This window comes from Amphibalanus amphitrite, unplaced genomic scaffold (assembly GCF_019059575.1).
Source record: "Amphibalanus amphitrite isolate SeventyFive unplaced genomic scaffold, NRLGWU_Aamphi_draft 000324F_arrow, whole genome shotgun sequence".
In the NCBI taxonomy this organism is placed as follows: domain Eukaryota; kingdom Metazoa; phylum Arthropoda; class Thecostraca; order Balanomorpha; family Balanidae; genus Amphibalanus; species Amphibalanus amphitrite.
Window position 1 is genome coordinate 129,986 of NW_024881819.1, and position 20,753 is coordinate 150,738.

Genomic DNA, 20,753 nt, shown 5'->3' on the forward strand with positions numbered 1-20,753 from the left:
GCAAATTTCGCGGCCGCTATTCACGAAAAACCTCAGGGGGGGGGGGATGGATATCCGCCCCCCCCGTCGATGCGCGGGTTAAGTTTTAGTGCTAGCATGTGCTATCCGATGGTTTTGTTGGTTGTGCCAGTTGTGTATGATGGGGAGGTGTAGTTCGAGGACACGCCTTTCCTCGTGGTGGCTTCCCTTGTCCTCATGGACATTCGGCTCTTGTCTTTATATCCTTGGGTTCCCGTTGGCGTCCCTCATTGACGTTGACTTTGGCGCTAGTCCAGTGTTCCCACTGGCTGGTAGGCGCCCACTGGCCAGCCGCTGACCCTGCTCCCCTCCCACTTTTCTGGCGCGGCAGGACTCCCAGTACAGCCGGCAGGACGGGCATCAGCTGCATCCCCTCCGCTCGGGACCGGCACGCGGCCGACAAGACCAAACAGTCACGTGAGTGGCCCCCGTGTCCCCGCCCACACCCACGCACATCACGTGTCCCCGCGCACACCCACGCACATCACCAGCGGCTCGATAGGGAAAGGATCTGAATCGTAGTGTTAAAATCGCAGTGAATGTCGATAACGATTTTCGGTTATAAAGGCAGAGCAGCGAAGTGTTTGCTGGCTCGGTTTCGGCGAGCGCTCGGTGTGTACTGTGTAGCGCACAAGCGAGCGGTCAATGTGGAGGCTTTTCTATATTAGTGCAAGTCAGAATAGCCAGTGACATTTGGGCTAGTGACTTTTGAGCTAGTACAAAAGAGCTAGTGCCTCAAAACAGCTAGTGACAAAACGCTATCAGCAAAATAGGTAGTGAAACAAATTATCTAGTGCTTCAAAACAGCTAGTGAATAAATCCCTAGCGTTAACCCGCGCCCCGCTGGGCTATTCACTATTCAGCCATACGCGCCCTGCTGGGGGGGGGCAGATTCTGCCCCCCCTGTCTAACTTCCGAACCGATGGTCGTAGAAAGACGGGGAAAACGGCAATCGAAAGCTCTCAACGAGGCGAATCCAAAGAGCTCAAATTTTTTTGCTTAAGTAGGTCAGAGGTCAGGTCAAGGTCAGGTCAAGGGTACAAAATGCAAGTTTCTACAGTATCGGCCTTGCACCGTAATTGCCGAAGAATGGACTGAGACTGATTGCCCAAAACGTGTTCTTAGGCTACCAAGACAATATTCGTTGCATACAATATCATTCAAAGGTCAAGGTCAAGGTCAGGTCAGGTCAGGTCAGGTCACCAAAAACAAAATATAGAAAAGGGCAAGTGCGACACATGTTTTATGGGTTATTTTGTTCATAGAATTCAATAGGCACACTCAATTAGTGATAGGGACCACCTCTGGATGAATTTCAGGTCGAGGTCAGGTCAAGGTCAGGTCAAGTGAGGTCAAATTTTGAAGTTGTTTGTTAAGACCTAAAAAGGTGTCTATCTGATGCAGTTTTTCACGGCGAGTCGAATGGTGCTATTTTTGTTTCCGTACGAGGTCTAGAACTTCCAAAAAATTCAGTTTTCAAAAATTTTGTGTGTCGTGACGTCATAAAATTTTAAATAACTCCCACATTTTTGAACCGATTCTTCTCAAAATTGGTATGTAGGTGCACATAGACCACTTCTCTGACATATATTCCGGTTTTTTCGATACGCTCAAAATTTTGGATTTTATAATTATTTTGCCAAAAAAGTCGGTTTTTTGAAAAAAAATTTGGGCCAAAATCCAAAATTTTCAAAAAACCGAGATAGCCATTTGATAGACAAAGTTGAATCACGTATAACCTTTTTTGTTACGTCTTGATTCCTTTAAAAATGAAGATGTTAGCGGCGTTTGAAATTTTACGATTTTTGAGGCGAAAATGGCGAACATGACGTCACTAAAACGTCATTTTCTCAAAAATTTTCCGACGGATTTCGCTCAAATTTTCAGGGAACGTGTCAAATTGATGTATAATAAGGTACTGAAAGTTTGACGTCGCTGGCGTAACGCGTTTAGAAGTTATTGGCGAAAAACGGGAGGGGGGGCAGATTCTGCCCCCCCCCCAGCGGGGCGCGGGTTAAAGGTAGTGTGCCACCTTTCAAAGATTTCCCATTTTATTTTTCCTAGGATAAGAAGCTTCTGTTTTTACCTAATATTGCAAAAAAATTCAAAAATGGGCCTGGAATAGTGTTTTTTCGCCTAAAAGCTTATCGGTTTTTCGATACGTATAACAACTGTAATGGGCAGCCTTGCAAACAGGAGTCGGCAACAATCGCGAATGCGGCGCACATGTGACAATGAGCAAATGTCATTATCACTGAACTCTGTAATGTGGAAAGCGCATCGGCCGCCAGATGGTGTCCAACGGTGCCGCCATGTTGCGCAGACCAGGAAGCGGCCGCCGCCTGTGCTGGGGAATAGGGAATTCGGGACCTCGATTTACGTTTGCGGCCGCTGCATCCGTCACGTTCAAGCTACGTAGACACGGAACCCGCCACCCGGCATCTTACGCAGAACGGAGTGGAGAACAAGATGAAATCTTAAAAAATCCTCAGATACAGGGAACCTATACATTAAACCCTTTTAACCTAATGGGGAAATATGGAAATTGCTATTTTGGCCATAGGCGTCGGAACGATTTGAGACAAGGGGGGGGGGGCACCATGGCTCAAGGAGCCAAACCTAGGGTACCCCCAAATCCTGTTTTCTCATCGGACTTAGGCCACTTATTTTTCGTCACAGCCCTGACACGATGATTTTTTTTTAATTTTATTTTTTACTAAACGAAAATGGCAGTTCACCCCCGTATGCAGGGGTGTAATTTTATATCTCTTTGTGGGGGCATATGCACCCACAATCCTGAATTATGTATGCCCACACAATGATGAAAATGCACCCACAAGTCTTTTACAAGGCTGCAAGCGTCCTTTCGAGAGTACGGTGCCCTTCGCATGCTCTAACGGCGTCCTCCTGACCGTCTCGCGTTCATGGATAATATAGCGTTTTTAATCACTCGGCGCCCTTCTGGGAGAATGGCGCACTTCTGACAGCACCGCGCCATTCTCATGGTCTAACGGCGCCCTCCTGACCGTCTCGCGTCCTTAGGTCTCTGTTCACCGTGCATCCCTCGACTGTTCGGCGCCCTTCTGGCCTCTCAGCGCCCCTGAACCACATATAGCGTTTTCAATCACTCGGCACCCTTTTACGAGAATGGCGCCCTTTTCATGATCTCAATGCGCCCTCGTAACCATCTGGCGTCCCCACGTCCCCACCAACGTAGCACTACTGACTGTGCGGCGCCCTTCTGGCCTCTTAGCGCCCCTGGACCACATAGCATTTTCAATCACTCGGCGCCCTCCCAAGAGAATGGCGCCCTTTTCATCGTCTCACGGCGCCCTCGTAAGTCGTAACCGTCTGGTGCCTCCACATTTGGTGCCCCTCCTACTGGATGGCGCCCTCTACAGCTTTTTACGTCCTTCCGGTCAGTTTCCACTTTTAAGCGTGTATTTGCTTAGTCAGACACGTCACTTGAAGCGCCATTCGGCTAGCAATGTTATCAAATTCGGTGTTAATTTAGGCTCCCACATAAAGAATATCTATCGCGCCCCAAAACGGCCTGGCGCCGGGCGCCCCTACAGCTGGGCACCCACAATCATTTTAGGAAAATTACACCCCTGCCCGTATGTGTGGTTAACTTTAAGCTGATCCCCAAGTACCTATGTGTTTGTCTCTTCCTTATTCTCGTTTGATAAATTCCATTAATCCTACATGTAACAAATTACCAAGAAGCCATTGCATGGTACTAATCAGTGGCGAATCCCAGGGTGGAGGTCACATGGGTCATGACTTAGGGCCTGGGGTCACCACATGCCTGCCAGGAGCACCACAGGCCTGACAGCCGACAGGGGCACCACAGGCCCGCCAGGGGTACCATAGGCCTAGCAGGGGCACCACGGGCCTGTCAGTGGCACCACAGGCCTGTCAGGAGCACCATCGGCCTAGCAAAAGCACTACAGGTCTTCCAGGGGCACCACAGACCTGCCAGGGGCACCAGAGGCCTGCCAGGGGCACTATCGGATTCGCAGGGGAACCACCGGCCTCGCAAGGGCACCATGGGCCTGTCAAGGGCACCACAAGCCTGTCGTTGGCAATTTAGGATTGTCAGAGGCACCACAAACCTGTCAAGGGCACCTGCGTTCTAACAGGGACACCACAAACCTGCCAAGGCCCAGGGACACCACAGGCTTAGCAAGGACACCACAGGCCTGTCAGGACCCATGGGCACCTAAGTCATGTCAGGGCCCACCGTAGGCTTGTCAGGGGGCAGGGTAGGTAGGTACCGCAGTCTTTCCAGGGGCATCAGCGGCCTAGCAGATGCAGGGGCACCAGTCATCACATGACTAACCAAAAATAAAGAAAATAAAAAAAAACTGAAAATAGGGCACCACCAAAATTAAGTGGCCGAAATCCGTTGAGGTTTTAATTTTGGGCGTAGGTAGGGGCACCACTTCGATTCATGGCCCTCCCCTTGGAGTTTTCCCCGAATCTGCCCCTAGTACTAATACATCAAATTTAAGGGGGGGGGCACCTTACTATTGGTGCCCCCTTGCAGAATTCAAGGGGGCACGGTGCCCGGTGCCCCCCCCCCGTTCCGCCGCCTATGATTTTGGCGCCGAGAATGATCTGAAACTATCTCAAGCATATACCAGTAAAACGCCTTTTGGGCGAAGGACGAGCGAGCGAGATAGTGAGCCCTGCACGTGCGGAAGGGCGAGAGGGTACTTCCAACGGACTTGTGCAAAGCACCCTTCTAACCGGTCGCTAGCGGTGTGCCAAATTTGAACGCAATCGGCCCAGCCGTTCCTGCGATCTGGTAGCGGCATTCTGCACGTGCGCACGTGCAAACGGGGTCCAAAGTGACTTTTGCACGGCACCCTCCTAACCGGTCCCCAACCGTATACCAAATTTGAGCGCAATCGGCCGAGCCGTTCTGGAGATCTGGAAGCGCCCCCTGCACGTGCGCACGTGCAGTAGCACCCTAACCGCAACACATGGGAATGCATTGTCTGGTGGGTGCCTACCTGTATGCCAAGTTTCAGCGAAATCGCCCCAGTTATTACCGAGTTATTGAAATGGGAACAAATTTGACACCTCTTATTGTTGTATTTTGCACGTGCACTGGGGGTCACTCACATAGATCAAGGGTATCCGACCTTTGGTAGAAGGGATGCAGCTACCCTATAAAAAATACCGCAAGACAATCGCTCAAGCCGCTGCTGAGATATGGGCCTCTCAAAATCACTACTTTTGCAAAACTGCTTGAACACCCTTGACTTTTCACGTGGCACGTGCCACGACGGTCACTGAGATGTAACAAAAGTAGTCAATTACGGGCTAGAAGGGATGGGGCTACCCAGCAAAAAAGACCGCAGGGCAATCGGTCCAGCGGTTGCTGAGATATAAGCCTCTCAAAAGCGTTACAGGCCGGGCCGGGCCGGGCCTGTACTGAGATTTTCCCCTTATACTGAACTGTACTGTACGGGCCGGGCCGGGCTCATACTGAGATTTTCCCCTTATATTGAAAAGACTTCGCTTCGCTCGCTGCGCTCGCTCGCTCGTAATAATCGCAGGGGCGGGCCGCGGCGCCCTACTTTCCGCGGCCAATCAGCGCGCGCTATGGAGTGGCGCTTCGTTTGCGCGCTCGCCGCAGATAAATGACATTGGCTCTCTGTTCTTCGACGCCAATGTCGCATTTCTCCGCTACGCTTGCGCTAGCAAAAACATGACAGTGGTTCTGGGTCATGGCGGTCACCACTGGCGGTCACCACTGCATGTTTTTGGGTGAGGATTTCGCTGTCCTTTTTTCAGCTCCCGTTTTCTTCAGCAAAGCCTTCGAGTTTTTCGTCTTCTTCTTTTCCTCCTGTTGCTCGAATAGTTTCTTCATCGAGCTGCCTGTCGATGTACGGATGTCGCCCTCCTCTTTGCCGCTCGCGCTCGAACGAGCGGCGACGGCTTTGGGAGAGAAAAGAGCGGGCTGTCGCCAACAGCGTCGTTCTCTGAGCCCCGTTGCGCATCCTCGTTGCGCCTCTTCCGCTGCGCCTCTCCCGCTGCGCATCCTCGTTGCACCTCTCCTGTTGCGTATCCCCGGGCCTGGTCTTCCTCCTCCTCTTCCACTTCAAAGACCTCCATTACCGCGGCCACGTGCGCAAAGTCGCTGTCGTCGAAAGCGTGAGGGCGGTACGGGAAGACTTTCGTCTTCTGAAAGCTGTTTACAGCAGTCTCCATTTTTGTTGTCAAGTGGAAAGTTTTCTTCACCAATCCCTTCCGACCAGGGTGCTGCTGGATCCAGGCAATGACTTCCCTGGCGTACACAGACTTGAACGCGCCAAAAAAGCCAACATCCAGCGGCTGGAGCTGGTGGGAGGTGTGGGGCGGCAGCGTAAGGACGACCACGCCGGTATCTCGCGCCAGCGTCCAGACTTTCAGGCTGCAGTGCGTGAAGTGGTTGTCGCAGATGAGCAGCTTCTTGTTTGTCTTCGGTGCTCCTGTGAAGCTGATGAATGCTTGAAACCACTCCAGGAAGCTTTCCTCCGTTGACCATGCACTGTCCGAAACCGCCATCGGTTTGATCCATCCGGGATCAAATCCCGGAGGTGCTCCGTTCAGGAGACTGGGAGACTACTTCTTCTTCTTGAACACGAAGCATAGAGGCATGAAGGATCCCTGGGCATTGCACGCCATTATCAGTGTAGTGAGGACTCCTCGCTCATCACTCGTGACTGAGCTGACCCTGCGAGAACCTCTGGCAGCGAGAACATTCGGGGGTTTCGTCACTGTGGTGACGCCCGTCTCATCACAGTTCCACACATCCACAGCTGTGACCCCGTGTTCCTCGTACACCTTCCCCAGGTTCTGAAAGAAGCGGTCAACCGCCGTTTTCCTGAAGCCAATGCTCCGGTTCAAACTCACGGCCTCGGGTTGTCTCAGGGCAAGGTTCTGGTGTCGCTTCAGAAACCCATAGTACCAGTCCCATCCTGCCATCCCTCCACTAAGTGGATGCCTTATCCCCTCCAGCTCGGCGAAGTCATACGCCAGTTTCCGGACCTGAGAGCGTGTCATTCCGTACATCACCTCTCCCATCGTCTTCACATGATCGGAGATTTTCCTTTCCTGTTCCGGTGTGAACACGCAGTGCCGTCCTGCAGCGGGTCCGTGGGCAGGGCGAGATGCCTGCGAGTGTGCCTTCCTGCCGGTCTCAGGGTGGATCTTTCCGTTCAGGGTCCCGTACGGAATGCCGAACCGATCTGACGCGAGACGGGATAGCCCCAAGGCCGTATAAGAGGATAGCCCCCGTACAGGTAAGCTGCTCCTGGTTCCATTTTGGAGGCTCAGTCTTCCGCCGATATAAGCGTACCATCTGCAACAGAGAAAACAATTAGTTCATTATGCTTATCAGAATTTAAATACAGGCAGTAATTTAAACTGTAGAGAGATATACACGACACAGCGGCCCAATCATCATCGCCGGAGACATCAATATCAACATGAACGCCAACAGCACAGCGACGGAGCAGTTCCAGCAGCTCCTGCGTGGCTACTCCCTGCAGCAGCACATCGCTGGTCCTACCTTCCGGGCGTCAGGCTCTACCATCGACGTCATCGTAACCAACCAGCAAAGTGTCTCGAAGGCCGGGGTGGTCCACTGTGATTACAGTCCTCACAACTGGTCGCGCGTGCTAATGTCCGTGCCCGATCTGAGGCTGCAAAAATGCACCATCACCACCAGATGCTGGTCCAGGTTCGATGCGACTGAGGCTAACCACCAGTTAGCAGCGGCGGACTGGACTCCAGTGTATGCGAGCGACGATCCCGAGCAACAGTGGGTCCATTTTCTCGCCATCACACGGCCCATCCTGGACAGCATGGTGCCGGAGAAACGAGTCAGGGTCAGGAATGCTGTCGCTCCGCCTGTTACAGACGCCACCAAGGAGCTCATGGCTCAGAGACGGGCGGCACTCCGAGACGGACACCGCGACGCCTATAAGCAGCTGAACCGCCAGGTGCAGTCCGCAGTACGGCGAGACACGCGGGAGGAGCTGGATAGGCGGGTGCGTCGGGCTGGACCGGCTGCAATGTGGCGAAGCGTGCAGCCCGTTGTGGCACCAAAGCGGAGTGGTGGATCCGTTCCTGATGCTGATGCGGACGCACTTAATCGGTACTTTGTGGAGGTTGGTCCGAGGACCGCTCGCCAGGTGACAGCTGTCGGCCCGGAGCTGCCGACCCGCCTGCCGCGTGTTGGTACTGGGGCTTTTAGCGTTTCCCCCATATGTCCAGACGACCTGCGGCGGGTGGTAGGCAGAATGCGCAGTAGCACGGCGTGTGGTGCTGATGGTCTGTGTGTGCGCTTCGTCAAGCTGTGCCTGTCCTCGCTTTGTCATGTTTTAACGCACATTGTCAATACTAGCCTCGTCTCTAACTGTGTCCCCAGCTCATGGAAACTGACGTTCGTCCAGGCTATTCAGAAGTCAGCCAAATCAACAGACATTTCAAATTACCGACCTATCTCCATCTTACCGACCATCGCAAAGATCACTGAGCGTGTTGTGTATGAGCAGCTTTTTTACTACTTCTCCTCGCGCCACCTGTTCGCACCATGTCAGCACGGTTTCAGAACTAATCACTCCACAGACACCGCTCTTCTTACTGTTACCGACAAAGTGTTCAGTGCGTTGGATCGCGGCGATGTTGTTCTTTTATCACTACTTGACTTGTCAAAATGCTTTGATGTTATCCCACATGATCGCCTTCTTAACAAGCTGCGTTTGTACGGTGTGGACGTGCGATGGTTTACGAGCTATCTGAGCGACCATTACCAACAGGTCCGCATCCAAAGGTCAGACGGAACACAGTGCTTATCTCGACCACTTCCAAACCCTGTTGGCACGTACCAGGGATCGGCCTTAGGTCCGCTTTTATATTCAATTTACGCTTCATGTTATCGATCGATTCGATTCATGTTATCTATGCCTAAGATAATTGCGTTTTAGGCAAGCTGAATTTACTTTTTGTGGATTTTTTTTGACTGCATTTTTGGTAAGAGCTTCTCAGATCATGATTTCATGTAATATGGACACATAAACAATCGGTGCTTACATCAGTATACACACAGACACACACAGACATACAAACACATATCATTGACCTTGACCTAACTTGACCTGAAATGACCTCAGCAGCAAACATCTGGTCGGGTAGTGTGACAAAGAGGTTCTAGCTGGCTTGGCACCAGAAAACGGCATCGTCATCGGTATATGATAAGCAGCGCAGTGCGCACTTGATATCCAACGGTGACCCAAAACAGCAACATTTTTTTAGTTTGACCTGACCTGGAAGGTAAAACTGGGTATCATTGGATTCGTCTCTTCCCAAAGAATCTTTTTGGTCTTTACCGCTAAGCTCTATCTCCAACAGGAACGAAATGGCGCGGGGGGGGGGGGGGGTAGCAACCCCCCGCGTTCTAGGATGGGAAAATGGCATGTGCGCGCGAGGGTTAACCCGCGCCCTGGTGGGATCTGTTTATAACGCGACCTGGTGGGGGGGGGGGCTATTTTTTGCCCCCCTCGTATCTCCGAAACTACTTGACGGATCCGCAAAATTCAAACGGCGTTCGAAAGGCCTGTCAAATTTGTCGAGGGAAACCAAATTTCATTGACCTCGGGGTCACCGATGACGTCACAGGTCAGGTCAAAGATGACATGTTTCACTGTTCACGGGTCATCTAGGGAATGCGCTGTAACACCGAAGAAAACGCATTTTGTCGAGAATCAGCGAGAGGACGTCAGTTGCCTAGTACATATGTTGCTATAAGAGGTCACTGACAATACCAGGTCAGGTCATAGGTCAGGTCACCAAGGGTCACAGGTCAGGTCACATGAACCTAACTTTAGGTACTAAGGTTGTGCGATGCATGTTTTATGGCCAATTTTTCATTTCCAACTCAATGGTGTTGGTTATAAGACTATCAGGTACGGCTTAGGTCACTTTCTGGTGAAGGTCAGGTCAAGGTCAGGCCAAGAAAGGTCAAATTTTAAAGTTGATAGTTTTGCATAAAATGGGTATTGATTCGACGCAGCTCGTCACGGGGAGTCTAATGGTGGTCTTTTTTTTGCGCTACGGGGTCTAGAATTGCTAAAAATTGAGTTTGAAAATTTGACGTCATCAATTTTGAACGTTTTTTTCGCTATAACTTCCGATAGGCGTTATCACAAGTGTATTCGCGGCCATTGGGGCGACGTAAGAAAAGAAGAAACCAACTGGCCCCAAGAACTTTAAATTATCAGTTAGCATGCACCTTTTCCTTGATGTGTAGAGAATTTACCATTATTTGTTACAGAAAATTGCATTTAAAATCTTCCATTTATGCTTTTTTCATCGTTTGCACAATATGTTCTTTTACTAAGCTAGAAACACTAATTAGAAATAGTTCCCGCATCATCAAGAACAATAGGGAAGGCTTGAAGTGAATAAAATAATTTAAACGGTTTTGTAATATATGTGAAGGCACTTCTAAAATTGCCTGTAGAAATATTGAAGGCAAAAGTTCAACTTTGTCACAAGACGGATGTCTATAAACCTATTTAACTTGTGACAACTCAGCCGGTATTTCGTCGCCTACAGCCCAGCTTTCCCTAGTGAACGATAGAGGCGCTGCTATCGATGTCCGCCCGTGCCGCCTAACGTCGCCAAAAAAAGAGGTATCAATCTCAAATTTGGTATGTGGATAGAAGACGGTAAGTAGTAAGTACTATCACATATGTTCCGGTTTTTGCGAAATTTCAAAAACTTTTTGGATTTTTCGGCTATTATATTCAAAAAATCTATTTTTTGAATTTTGGGGGTCAAAATCCAAAAATTTCAAAAATCCGAGATAGCAGTTTTGTAGCCCTGTCAATTCTACAGCTTTAATGTTGTTATCATTTTTTTCTGTATTTGCAAAGCTATAGGCCTGACAGCTCTTCCCGCGAAACCAACATGACGTCACTCTGACGTCATTTCCGGCCAACCTATCATAGCCTTTGGAAAAATTTTGGTCACAATGTGTAAAATGGATGTCCGAGAGGGTACTGAAAGTTTGGTGACGATCGGCGCAGCGGTTCTGGAGATATATCGAAAAGTCTGGAGGGGGGCAAAAAATAGCCCCCCCCCACCAGGGCGAGGGAGGAACACAGGCTTACATGCTTACATGTACCTATAAATGCATATACATGCATATACATGCTTACATGTATATGCATCAAATAACAGGTTGGGGCAACGCCGAAATTTTTTTCCCAAGATTTCGGCTTTACCCCAGTGAGCCATGTTGGCACCCGGAAAAATAAAAATACGCATGCGGTAAAATAAGCAATATCACAGTTATCGCAGTATGTCCCGTTTATATGGATAATTGACACCGTAGACAGCAATAATTGAGTTTTAATTTTATGCAACTTGGTGAGTTATAGCAATTTTAATATCAGGATAAGCATTTATCGACGGACCTCGAAAAACTACCGTCGTCACCACCACCTTGTTAACAACTGCTCGCGCGCGGCGTTTATACTGGTGAATCACTTGAACTGAGACTTCACAAAAATGCCACCAGAGGACTGCACCTCCCAGTCGTTTAGCCGCAATCGAGAATTTCGGCTTTCCCCGTAGTACGGCATTGCCCCACTTTCCCGTAATGTGTATGTATGAAGATTGCATCACTACCCAAGGTAATGTCCACTACTTTGTGGTTGTCGGGTATACTGAAATAATAATGATAATAATAATAATAGTAATAATAGTAATGATGATAATAATAATAATAATAATAATTAGTAATAATAACAATGGTAAGTTGACCATTGTCTACCTTGGCTGCAAGCTGCCGACGTAAAATGCAGTATGACAAAACGGAATGTCCTTTGTCAATAGTAAATGCCCCTGCCGTTTTTCCATGACCCTGGTCGAATATCTATGTACAGATGCTAGTCTAAATCAGTGAAAGGTGTCGAAATGCGTGCTCCAGTGTCGAGTTGTGGCATTCCACGTCAAATCAAACACCGAAATCCGTCATCCCCTTCGATTTTTCTGAAAATTTGTAGGCAGACTAGGCATAGTTCAAAACTGAGTTACGTATAATATTTTCGAAATTTGATAACGCATCGCTGAGATATAGGTCATCGAATATAGCCAAAAATGTCACACATCAATTTTTCAAATGTCTCTAACTCTGGTTCCTTTTCTGGTATCAAAATGATATTAACAGGGTCTTGTAGGCAATTGATAAAGCTTAATTATAAAATAAAATTGAAGTGACCTTGAAATGCATTTGACCTTGATTTATAACAGTAAAATTTAAATAGCAAAAAAAAAACACGCCACCTTCCATTTGGGTAATTTTTACATATTATGTCCGTCACAATGTTCCTAACCATCTGTGAAAAAAATTGGAGTGGGCCATTCATAACTTTCGCGGCAAACGCCGTTTACATGCATCAACATCACGCAACCGCATGTGACATTGAAAGACAGTCCGTGTTGGTGTGTGAAAAAAATCCCTGTGTGGGGCGAAACTGCCGAGTGCCTGGCCCTTCCAATTCATTGTGAAGGCCACAAAGCACAGATGACATAGATTTCAGCTTGAATTATATCAACGAACCTGATTCCTTGTCCCTTAAACATTGACGACACTGAAGTCACAGTGAGTAGGTAAGTACGAACCTACGGAAATGATACGTTATCCATGACAGATATATATATATATATATATATATATATATATATATATATATATATATATATATATATATATATATATATATATATATATATATATATATATATATATATATATATATATATATATATATATATATATATATGTTGCGGGCTAAGTGCGAAGGCTAGTCCATTCGCGAATGGCCTAGTCCAAGTGCGATAACGCACTTGGACTAGGCCGTTTGCGAATGGACTAGTCCATGTGCGTTATTGCAGTTGGCCTAGGCCGTTTGCGAATGGACGGGCGTTTATGCTCCCAGTCCAAGTGCGAAGTCAGGCCAAGTGCGAAATATCCAGCAAAATGACGTCAACTTGGCAAGTCAACTTGGCATGTGCAAAGTGTCGTGTGAAATGATGCGTGCAAAGTATTGGTAACTCGACCGGAAAATAACTTTTCTGTGAACGAGGCAACCTTTATGGCAATAATTCTGTTGAGGCTGCATCTGCAGCTCAAATGTTGAAAATGTCAGCATCCCAAATGCATTTTGATCGTGCTTACAAAAAAGCGGCGCAACGTAGCGACAAGCGGTAAACGACGTTGGATAGGTCGAGATGTTATCTAGAGGATATACACAGGTCACTTTTGTCTCAGGTAAAAAACGAGGTCACCAGAGGTCACCGAAAGTAAAATGTTACGGTTTTCACAACGGAAATTTCGCAGTAGTTCTTCTGCAATAACTTTTGATCCAGAAAAGATAGAGGAACAATTCTAATGCCATCTTCTTAGCTCGTCAAGGCGCATTTAATGATATATAATATGACCTCGAAAGGTCAAGTTGAAAAATTGACCTCCGGTCAAGTTCATGACCTGACCAAAATGGGTCATGTTGCCTATCATTCGATCTGTATTGACGAGACAAACACGAACGATCTGCAACATGACCTATTTCGGTCAGGTCATGACCTTGACCCAAAGTCAAATTTTTAACTTGACCTTTCCAGGTCATATTATACACCATTCGATGCGCCTTGACGAGCTAAGAACGATAGCGTTTGAATCGATCCTCTTTCTTCTCTGGATCAAAAGTTATTCAAGAAAAACTATCAGAAGTAAAGACGAACATTTTTTCTTCGGTGACCTCTGGTGACCTAGTTTTTGACCTGACCGAAAATGACACAAGTACTTTCTTACTAGTTTGTACCGCTCTTTCGAATGCCGCCTACCGCTTGTCGCTACGACGCTCAGGAGTCGAGTTAGACGGGGGGAGGCGTAAAACCGCGATAAACGTCTAACGAAGTCTCTATCTCTATTCAATCAAGAGTTATTGAAGAAAACCAGTTGGTGACCTCAGGTAACCTCGGATGACCTGGAGATCACCTTCCAAAGGTCACAAGTGATATGTTTCGGCGGAATCACCAACAGGGACCTGCAATACCATGATCCTGAGGCTCTGAGCATATTGAAGTCATAGGATGGCATTCTGAGTAAGTTGATATTTCTCCCATTGACTTAGATATAATGGGGAGAGCGTGAAATTGACCTGACCTCAGGTCACGAATATAACAAATCAGAGATATACGTTTTGTACATACTTACCTGGTTTCCATGGGCACTTTGAGTTATACCGGATTACGGAAGGATTAGGGTTGTAATTCCGACCCGTACGGCGTACTCACGGAACCCATGTTTTTAAGTGGATTAGGGTTCGAATGGCTCTGTGATCCGATCAGTAAAATAAAGGATTAGTGCGATTACAGCCTGCTTACCGTAATTTCCGATACTTTTTTATTCTCAGCCGATAAAACTGAGGCATTCGAACCCTAATCCACTTAAAAACATGGGTACCGTGAGTACGGGTCGGAATTACAACCCTAATCCTCCCGTAATCAGCTATGTCTCAAAGTGCCCATGGAAACCGGGTCAGTGTCACCCTTACTACATCCTGAAAGTTTCATATCGATTGCTCAACAGCTGTAGCTTTGGTGCAAGTGCAAACTTTTTCGGAGGTGTCGTCACTTGACCTGGCCTGGTGACCTGACCTTAGGTCATCTGGAGTCAGCATTTTCACACAACATGCGCAGAATATGGGAGAAAAGGTATACAAAATTTGGCTTTGCTGCGCGCCGACGTTTTCTCGTGATCTGTGAAAAACCACAGGGGGGTTGAAAGCAACCCCCCTGCAGTGCGCGTATTGTTAAATGCAATGCAACACAACAGTTTTTCGAATACACCGCACCGCACTCACCACACACAAGCCGCACCGTCCCGGTACACCACACCAGAGCAGAATGAATCGAGCGCCACAAACTCGACCAAGGTCAGGTCGGGTCATCAGCGGGGAGCCCGGAGCACGGTACTAATGGTCTCCGCACACCACGCGACTCTCCGCTGTTCGAAGGTCACGGGGATGTTTGACCTCCCCAAATCCAGATCGGTGGCCGAAGCCTGGCCAGCGGCAACACGTTGCTATAATTTCCGCGTTGTGCAGGGTTCAGCGGAAAGTCGCATCCCGAATGGACCAGGTGTGTGGAGACCTTAACCCAGAGTTGCGCCAGCTCGCAGATCTGCTCCGGAGAACAAACTAAACATATAGACGCAGTGGCGTCGCCACGGATTTTCGACTAGGGGATCTGGTCGGACGGTCAGTCAAAGTAATCCCCACCAAATACTGAAAGCTCCTCGGATTTAGACAACTTTATTTTGGGAATACACCAAAATCGTTTTTAAAATATTTTATATTATTCTTGATCGATTTTCGTGGCCAAAAGTGTGTGTGTGGGGGGAGGGGGGGGGGGCGTCGGACCGGCATATTTTCAAGAATATGTGTGTGTGTGGGGGGGGGGGGGTCCGGACCCCTCCGACCCCCCCCCGTTGGCGACGCCCCTGCATCGACCAGTGCAGCGGTCCCCCATTCATTCGGAATCGTACCCGAATCCGAGGATCCATGCTTCCGGCGGCTAAGTGCAACGCCACAAACCCGTCCGTTCGCAAACGGCCTAGGCCATTCGCGAATGGCCGGCCATTCGCAAACGGACTAGTCCGTTTGCAAACGGACCGCCATTCGCAAACGGCCTAGTCCATTCGCGAATGGACTAGTCCGTTCGCAAACGGACTAGCCTTCGCACTTGGCCCGTAACATATATATATATATATATATATATATATATATATATATATATATATATATATATATATATATATATATATATATATATATATATATATATATATATATATATATATATATATATATATATATATATATATATATATATATATATATATATATATAAAACGACAATGTATTAAAATACACAATTAAAAAACAGAGCTTTCGGTAACAAATACCTTGATCACTGTGTGTATGTTAAAATGAAGGAATATTTTCAAATATTTCAAAAGGCAAATTGACTTCATCGCACGGGATACAGTTCAGGGACTACCTATTACTAGACGAACAGCACCAGACGCTAAAGGAATGAACCCACTCCTATAGTTCGTTTTTTTTTTCAAAAGGGCGCTGGCTTCAAGTATGTTTTTGGAACAAGCACGTGTTTTAGCGAGCAAAACGAGCAAAAACTGAACCTGAGAAAATCGAACGTCTACTAATTTTAACATTTGCTTTCTTCCCGATAATTTCCATATGTGCGTTTTGGAACCAGATATGAGAACAGTGGTGACGTCATGCTGTCGAACATGTATTGCAATGTAACGTATAACTGTCATGGACGGAACCGCCTACTCGATTATAAGCTCGGCAACAGTGAAAAACTAAGTTTCACCCAAATTCGTTGACACTTGTCCCATTACACGGACATTTGGGTGCCTGCTGCCACCAGTGACGTCATCATAGTATGTTCATTTTTAAGAAACAATTTCCAGCTACTTACCGTGCACAATTTGAAATCGATTATTTTTTCAGTAAGAAATTCTTAGCCAGACACTGAAGCTGCCAAAACTCACGTGAGAGCTTCGATATTGAACTTTAAGCCAGCGTCCTTTTCAAAAAAAAAAAAAAAAAAAAAACGAACTATAGTATTAAATGTTTCGCGTGAGATAATATGAGCGGCTTCGATGATTTTGCGTTTTCGTTTTGTCATGTTCTTTCCTAAGATATGCGTCCCATCCCAGTCAGGCAGATGGTTACACTTTTCAATGTGAAGTACGGCCTTTTGAAATATTTGAAAATATTCCTTCATTTTAGCATTCACACAGTGATCAAGGTATTTGTTACTGAAAGCTCTGTTTTTTAATTGTGTATTTGAATACATTGTCGTTTTTTATATACTACGGAAATGACTTGCATCACGACGATGAGCAGAACTAATGACTCTTCTACTCTCTGTGAGAGTCAAGACATGCTTGCTTGTGTACACTTTCTGAAATGAATGATTGCTGATAATGATATACCAAACTCTGCGAGAATGGAAATGCATGGTCATCGTTGTCAAGCATTCACGTTCCATAGTAAAAGTGTCTCAGGCAAACGGTTTGCGGTGAATTTTGAGCCGTGTGGAAATGCATCATGAAGTAAATTCAACGAAAACATTATCACGCAACGATATCTTCACGTCTTTTTATCTTCACTTTACGAAAGAACATACATTTTTGATTACGTATGGGGAATTTCTAGCTAATCCAATAATAAATATGGCAGTTCGAAGCCTGCTAAGAGTAGCATGTCGCCGGCTGGAGCGGGATCGGCCGACGCGGGAAACGCAGCAATCACAGTTTTGTGTTTACACGTTCATATTTCAATTGTTTACCAACCGATTTTCAAAATTCTTTCACCATAAGATTGCCTGTACATTTCTTAGTCTTCTCACAAAATTTGACGCGAATCGAACGTTATCAGCGGTAAGGAGCGCGATGTAAAGACGGAACCGTTCTGTTCCGTCCCGGCACAGTCTACACAATTCAGGCGGCGCGTAGCGGCTGGCGCCGGCTGCCGAGTCGCCGCGTCGCCGCGGTGACAGGATGTTCACTTTACATCGCTATTACTAGAACAGTTGTGAACCGATTTTCTTATTGCTTGCACGATGAGATGTGCAGTTCAATTCTGGACAGGAAGCCATAATTTTTTTTCGCATTAATATTATAAGATATTAGCGAAAAACAGGAGGGGTGGGGCGAAATTCGCTCTTCCCCCTCCACTGCGTGTGCTAACATACGTTTGCATATGTGCCATTTTATTCAAAAACTTACGATTGGCCCACTCTAATTTTTTCACAGGTTGTTAAGAATATGGTAGGCAATAAAATATATGAAAATGAACCAAATCGAAGGTGGTTTGTTTTTTGCTAATTCAATTTTTGTGCTTAAGAACAGAGTTAAGCAAATTTCAAGGTCATATATTTAAGTAGGTGCAATTCTAAACAAATGCTTAAGAACTTACCTAAACAGTAAGGTTTATTTCATTCAAATCAAACAAGTACAACCAAAGTTATGGTCGTTCAAAAATATAAAGATGCAACATTTTAAAAAAAATTGATGCCCTATATTTAGAAGACCTGTGGTCAGAATGTGCAAAAAACATCAATGTAATGTCCGGGGCGACACAGGAACTCGCTCACAAATTTATAATGAAATCGCTGATGGTAAGGTGCAAAACAGCCGATTTTTGTTCGATTTGACGTGGAATGCCCCAGTTGTTAAAGTGCCTGTCGAAATACGGTGCCCGCTGCCGTATTTGAATGAACGGATGCCGATTCAGATTGAAAAAGGTGTATTAACCAAGCGTCTATATTGAGGAGTTCTTTACAGAACAGTGAAGCATTTTTACACAAAGTGTTGAAATACATTTCCGAGAAGATAAGTACCGCTTAATGCATTGATGAAATAAATTGACCATTGTCTAATTTGGCTGCAAACTGCCAACCTAAATGCAATATGACTAAACGGGATGCCCTCTGTCGATATTTGATGCCCCTGCCTATATTCAATGACCCTGGTCGAATATCAACAGATGCTTGTCTAAGCCAGTGAAACATTTTGAAATGCGTGCTCCAGTGTCGAGTTTTTAGAGTTTTTTTTTTTTTTTTGACTGTCTAGATAAGGTGCCCGCTGCGGTATTTGAATGAACGGATGCCGATTCAAATTGACAGGTGTAGCGTGTGGGGGCCGTTGATTGGTGACTGAGGCTGTTGGCGTGTTGCAGTGCTGCAGAAGCCGACTTCTGCAGCGAGCAGTCGATCGGCCAGTCCGAGCAGCGTATCGGGCGGCTCTCGGACCCGGACGGCCGCCGGACAGAGGTGAGTCGGCGTGAGTCTGGCCGCCGGACACAGGTGAGTCGGCGTGAGTCTGGCCGCCGGACAGAGGTGAGTCGGCGTGAGTCTGGCCGCCGGACAGAGGTGAGTCGGCGTGAGTCTGGCCGCCGGACAGAGGTGAGTCGGCGTGAGTCTGGCCGCCGGACAGAGGTGAGTCGGCGTGAGTCTGGCCGCCGGACAGAGGTGAGTCGGCGTGAGTCTGGCCGCCGGACAGAAGTGAGTCGGCGTGAGTCTGGCCGCCGGACAGAGGTGAGTCGGCGTGAGTCTGGCCGCCGGACAGAGGTGAGTCGGCGTGAGTCTGGCCGCCGGACAGAGGTGAGTCGGCGTGAGTCTGGCCGCCGGACAGAGGTGAGTCGGCGTGAGTCTGGCCGCCGGACAGAGGTGAGTCGGCGTGAGTCTGGCCGCCGGACAGAGGTGAGTCGGCGTGAGTCTGGCCGCCGGACAGAGGTGAGTCTGGCGTGAGTCTGGCCGCCGGGCAGAGGTGAGTCTGGCCTCCGGACAGAGGTGAGTCTGGCCGCCGGACAGAGGTGAGTCTGGCGTGAGTCTGGCCGCCGGACACAGGTGAGTCGGCGTGAGTCTGGCCGCCGGACAGAGGTGAGTCTGGCGTGAGTCGGCGTGAGTCTGGCCGCCGGACAGAAGTGAGTCTGGCGTGAGTCTGGCCGCCGGACACAGGTGAGTCGGCGTGAGTCTGGCCGCCGGACAGAGGTGAGTCTGGCGTGAGTCTGGCCGCCGGACAGAGGTGGGTCTGGCCGCCGGACAGAGGTGAGTCTGGCCGCCGGACAGATGTGAGTCTGGCCGCCGGGCAGAGGTGAGTCTGACCGGCGGACAGAGGTGAGTCTGGCCGCCGGACAGAGGTGAGTCTGGCCGCCGGGCAGAGGTGAGTCTGGCGTGAGTCTGGCCGCCGGACAGAGGTGAGTCTGGCGTGAGTCAGGCCGCCGGACAGAGGTGAGTCTGGCCGCCTGGCATAGGTGAGTCTGGCCGCAGGGCAGAGGTGATTATTGATCTTAGAATACCCCGGTTAACTTTTATTTTTATTTTTACAACTTTTAAGGGAGTTTCTGGAGCTGATTTCGAATTAAGCACCCATCTGAAAAGTTCAGAGCAAGTTTTTATGCTGAATCCGCGCCCCGTTGGGCTATTGGCGAACCCTACCACCCGTTTTGGGTGGGTGGGGGGGGGGGGCGTTCCCCCGCCCCCAGATATCAGAAAGTTACCGACCGATTGTGAAAATTCAAACGGCGTTCGATAGCGCCACCAGGAACTACTTTGTGACCAAGTTTCGTTCTAGGTGCAACTGATGACGTCACAGGTCAGGTCAAAGGTCGCATTTTTCACCGATTACGGGCTTTCTAAGAATGCGTTATAACATCGAATAAAAGGCATATATTATCGAAAATCATCGATGCAGCGTTAGTCGCCTAATACATACGAGTATGCTGCTTAGGAGGTCAGTGATGCCAGGTCAGGTCACAGAGGTCAGGACACAAAGGGTCGCAATATTGACCCATCTACAGGTTGGGGCAGAAAGATTTCCAATTTTTTTTTAATATTTCGGTCCCGGACAAAGATATCGAATTTGTTTTTGGTACATATATTCAGTAGCATGTACAGTGGATCTAGTTAGGATCTCCAGACTAACTACTGTTAACGCCAGATCCCTTGAGGCCCTAATCTTTCGCGATTATTTTTAAATGCGTGGAATGATTTCAACCATATTTAGGAAGTAGCTGTTTCAAGACCTGCCGAAACTTTTTCTTCAAATACATTTTGTTGTCACTTAAATA

At 47.8% G+C, this 20,753-nt stretch overlaps 1 protein-coding gene across 2 annotated transcripts in view; it reads left to right on the plus strand.

Moving 5' to 3' along the window:
- The window catches only part of LOC122388483 (neuron navigator 3-like), a 326,891-nt gene that overhangs the window by 83,600 nt on the left and 222,538 nt on the right, over positions 1-20,753 (plus strand). For both annotated transcript variants that reach the window (XM_043379619.1, XM_043379620.1), the window contains exons 5-6: positions 350-435; positions 18,861-18,954. In XM_043379619.1, the coding sequence (XP_043235554.1) occupies positions 350-435; positions 18,861-18,954 (180 nt within the window). The remainder of the gene's footprint in view (positions 1-349; positions 436-18,860; positions 18,955-20,753) is intronic.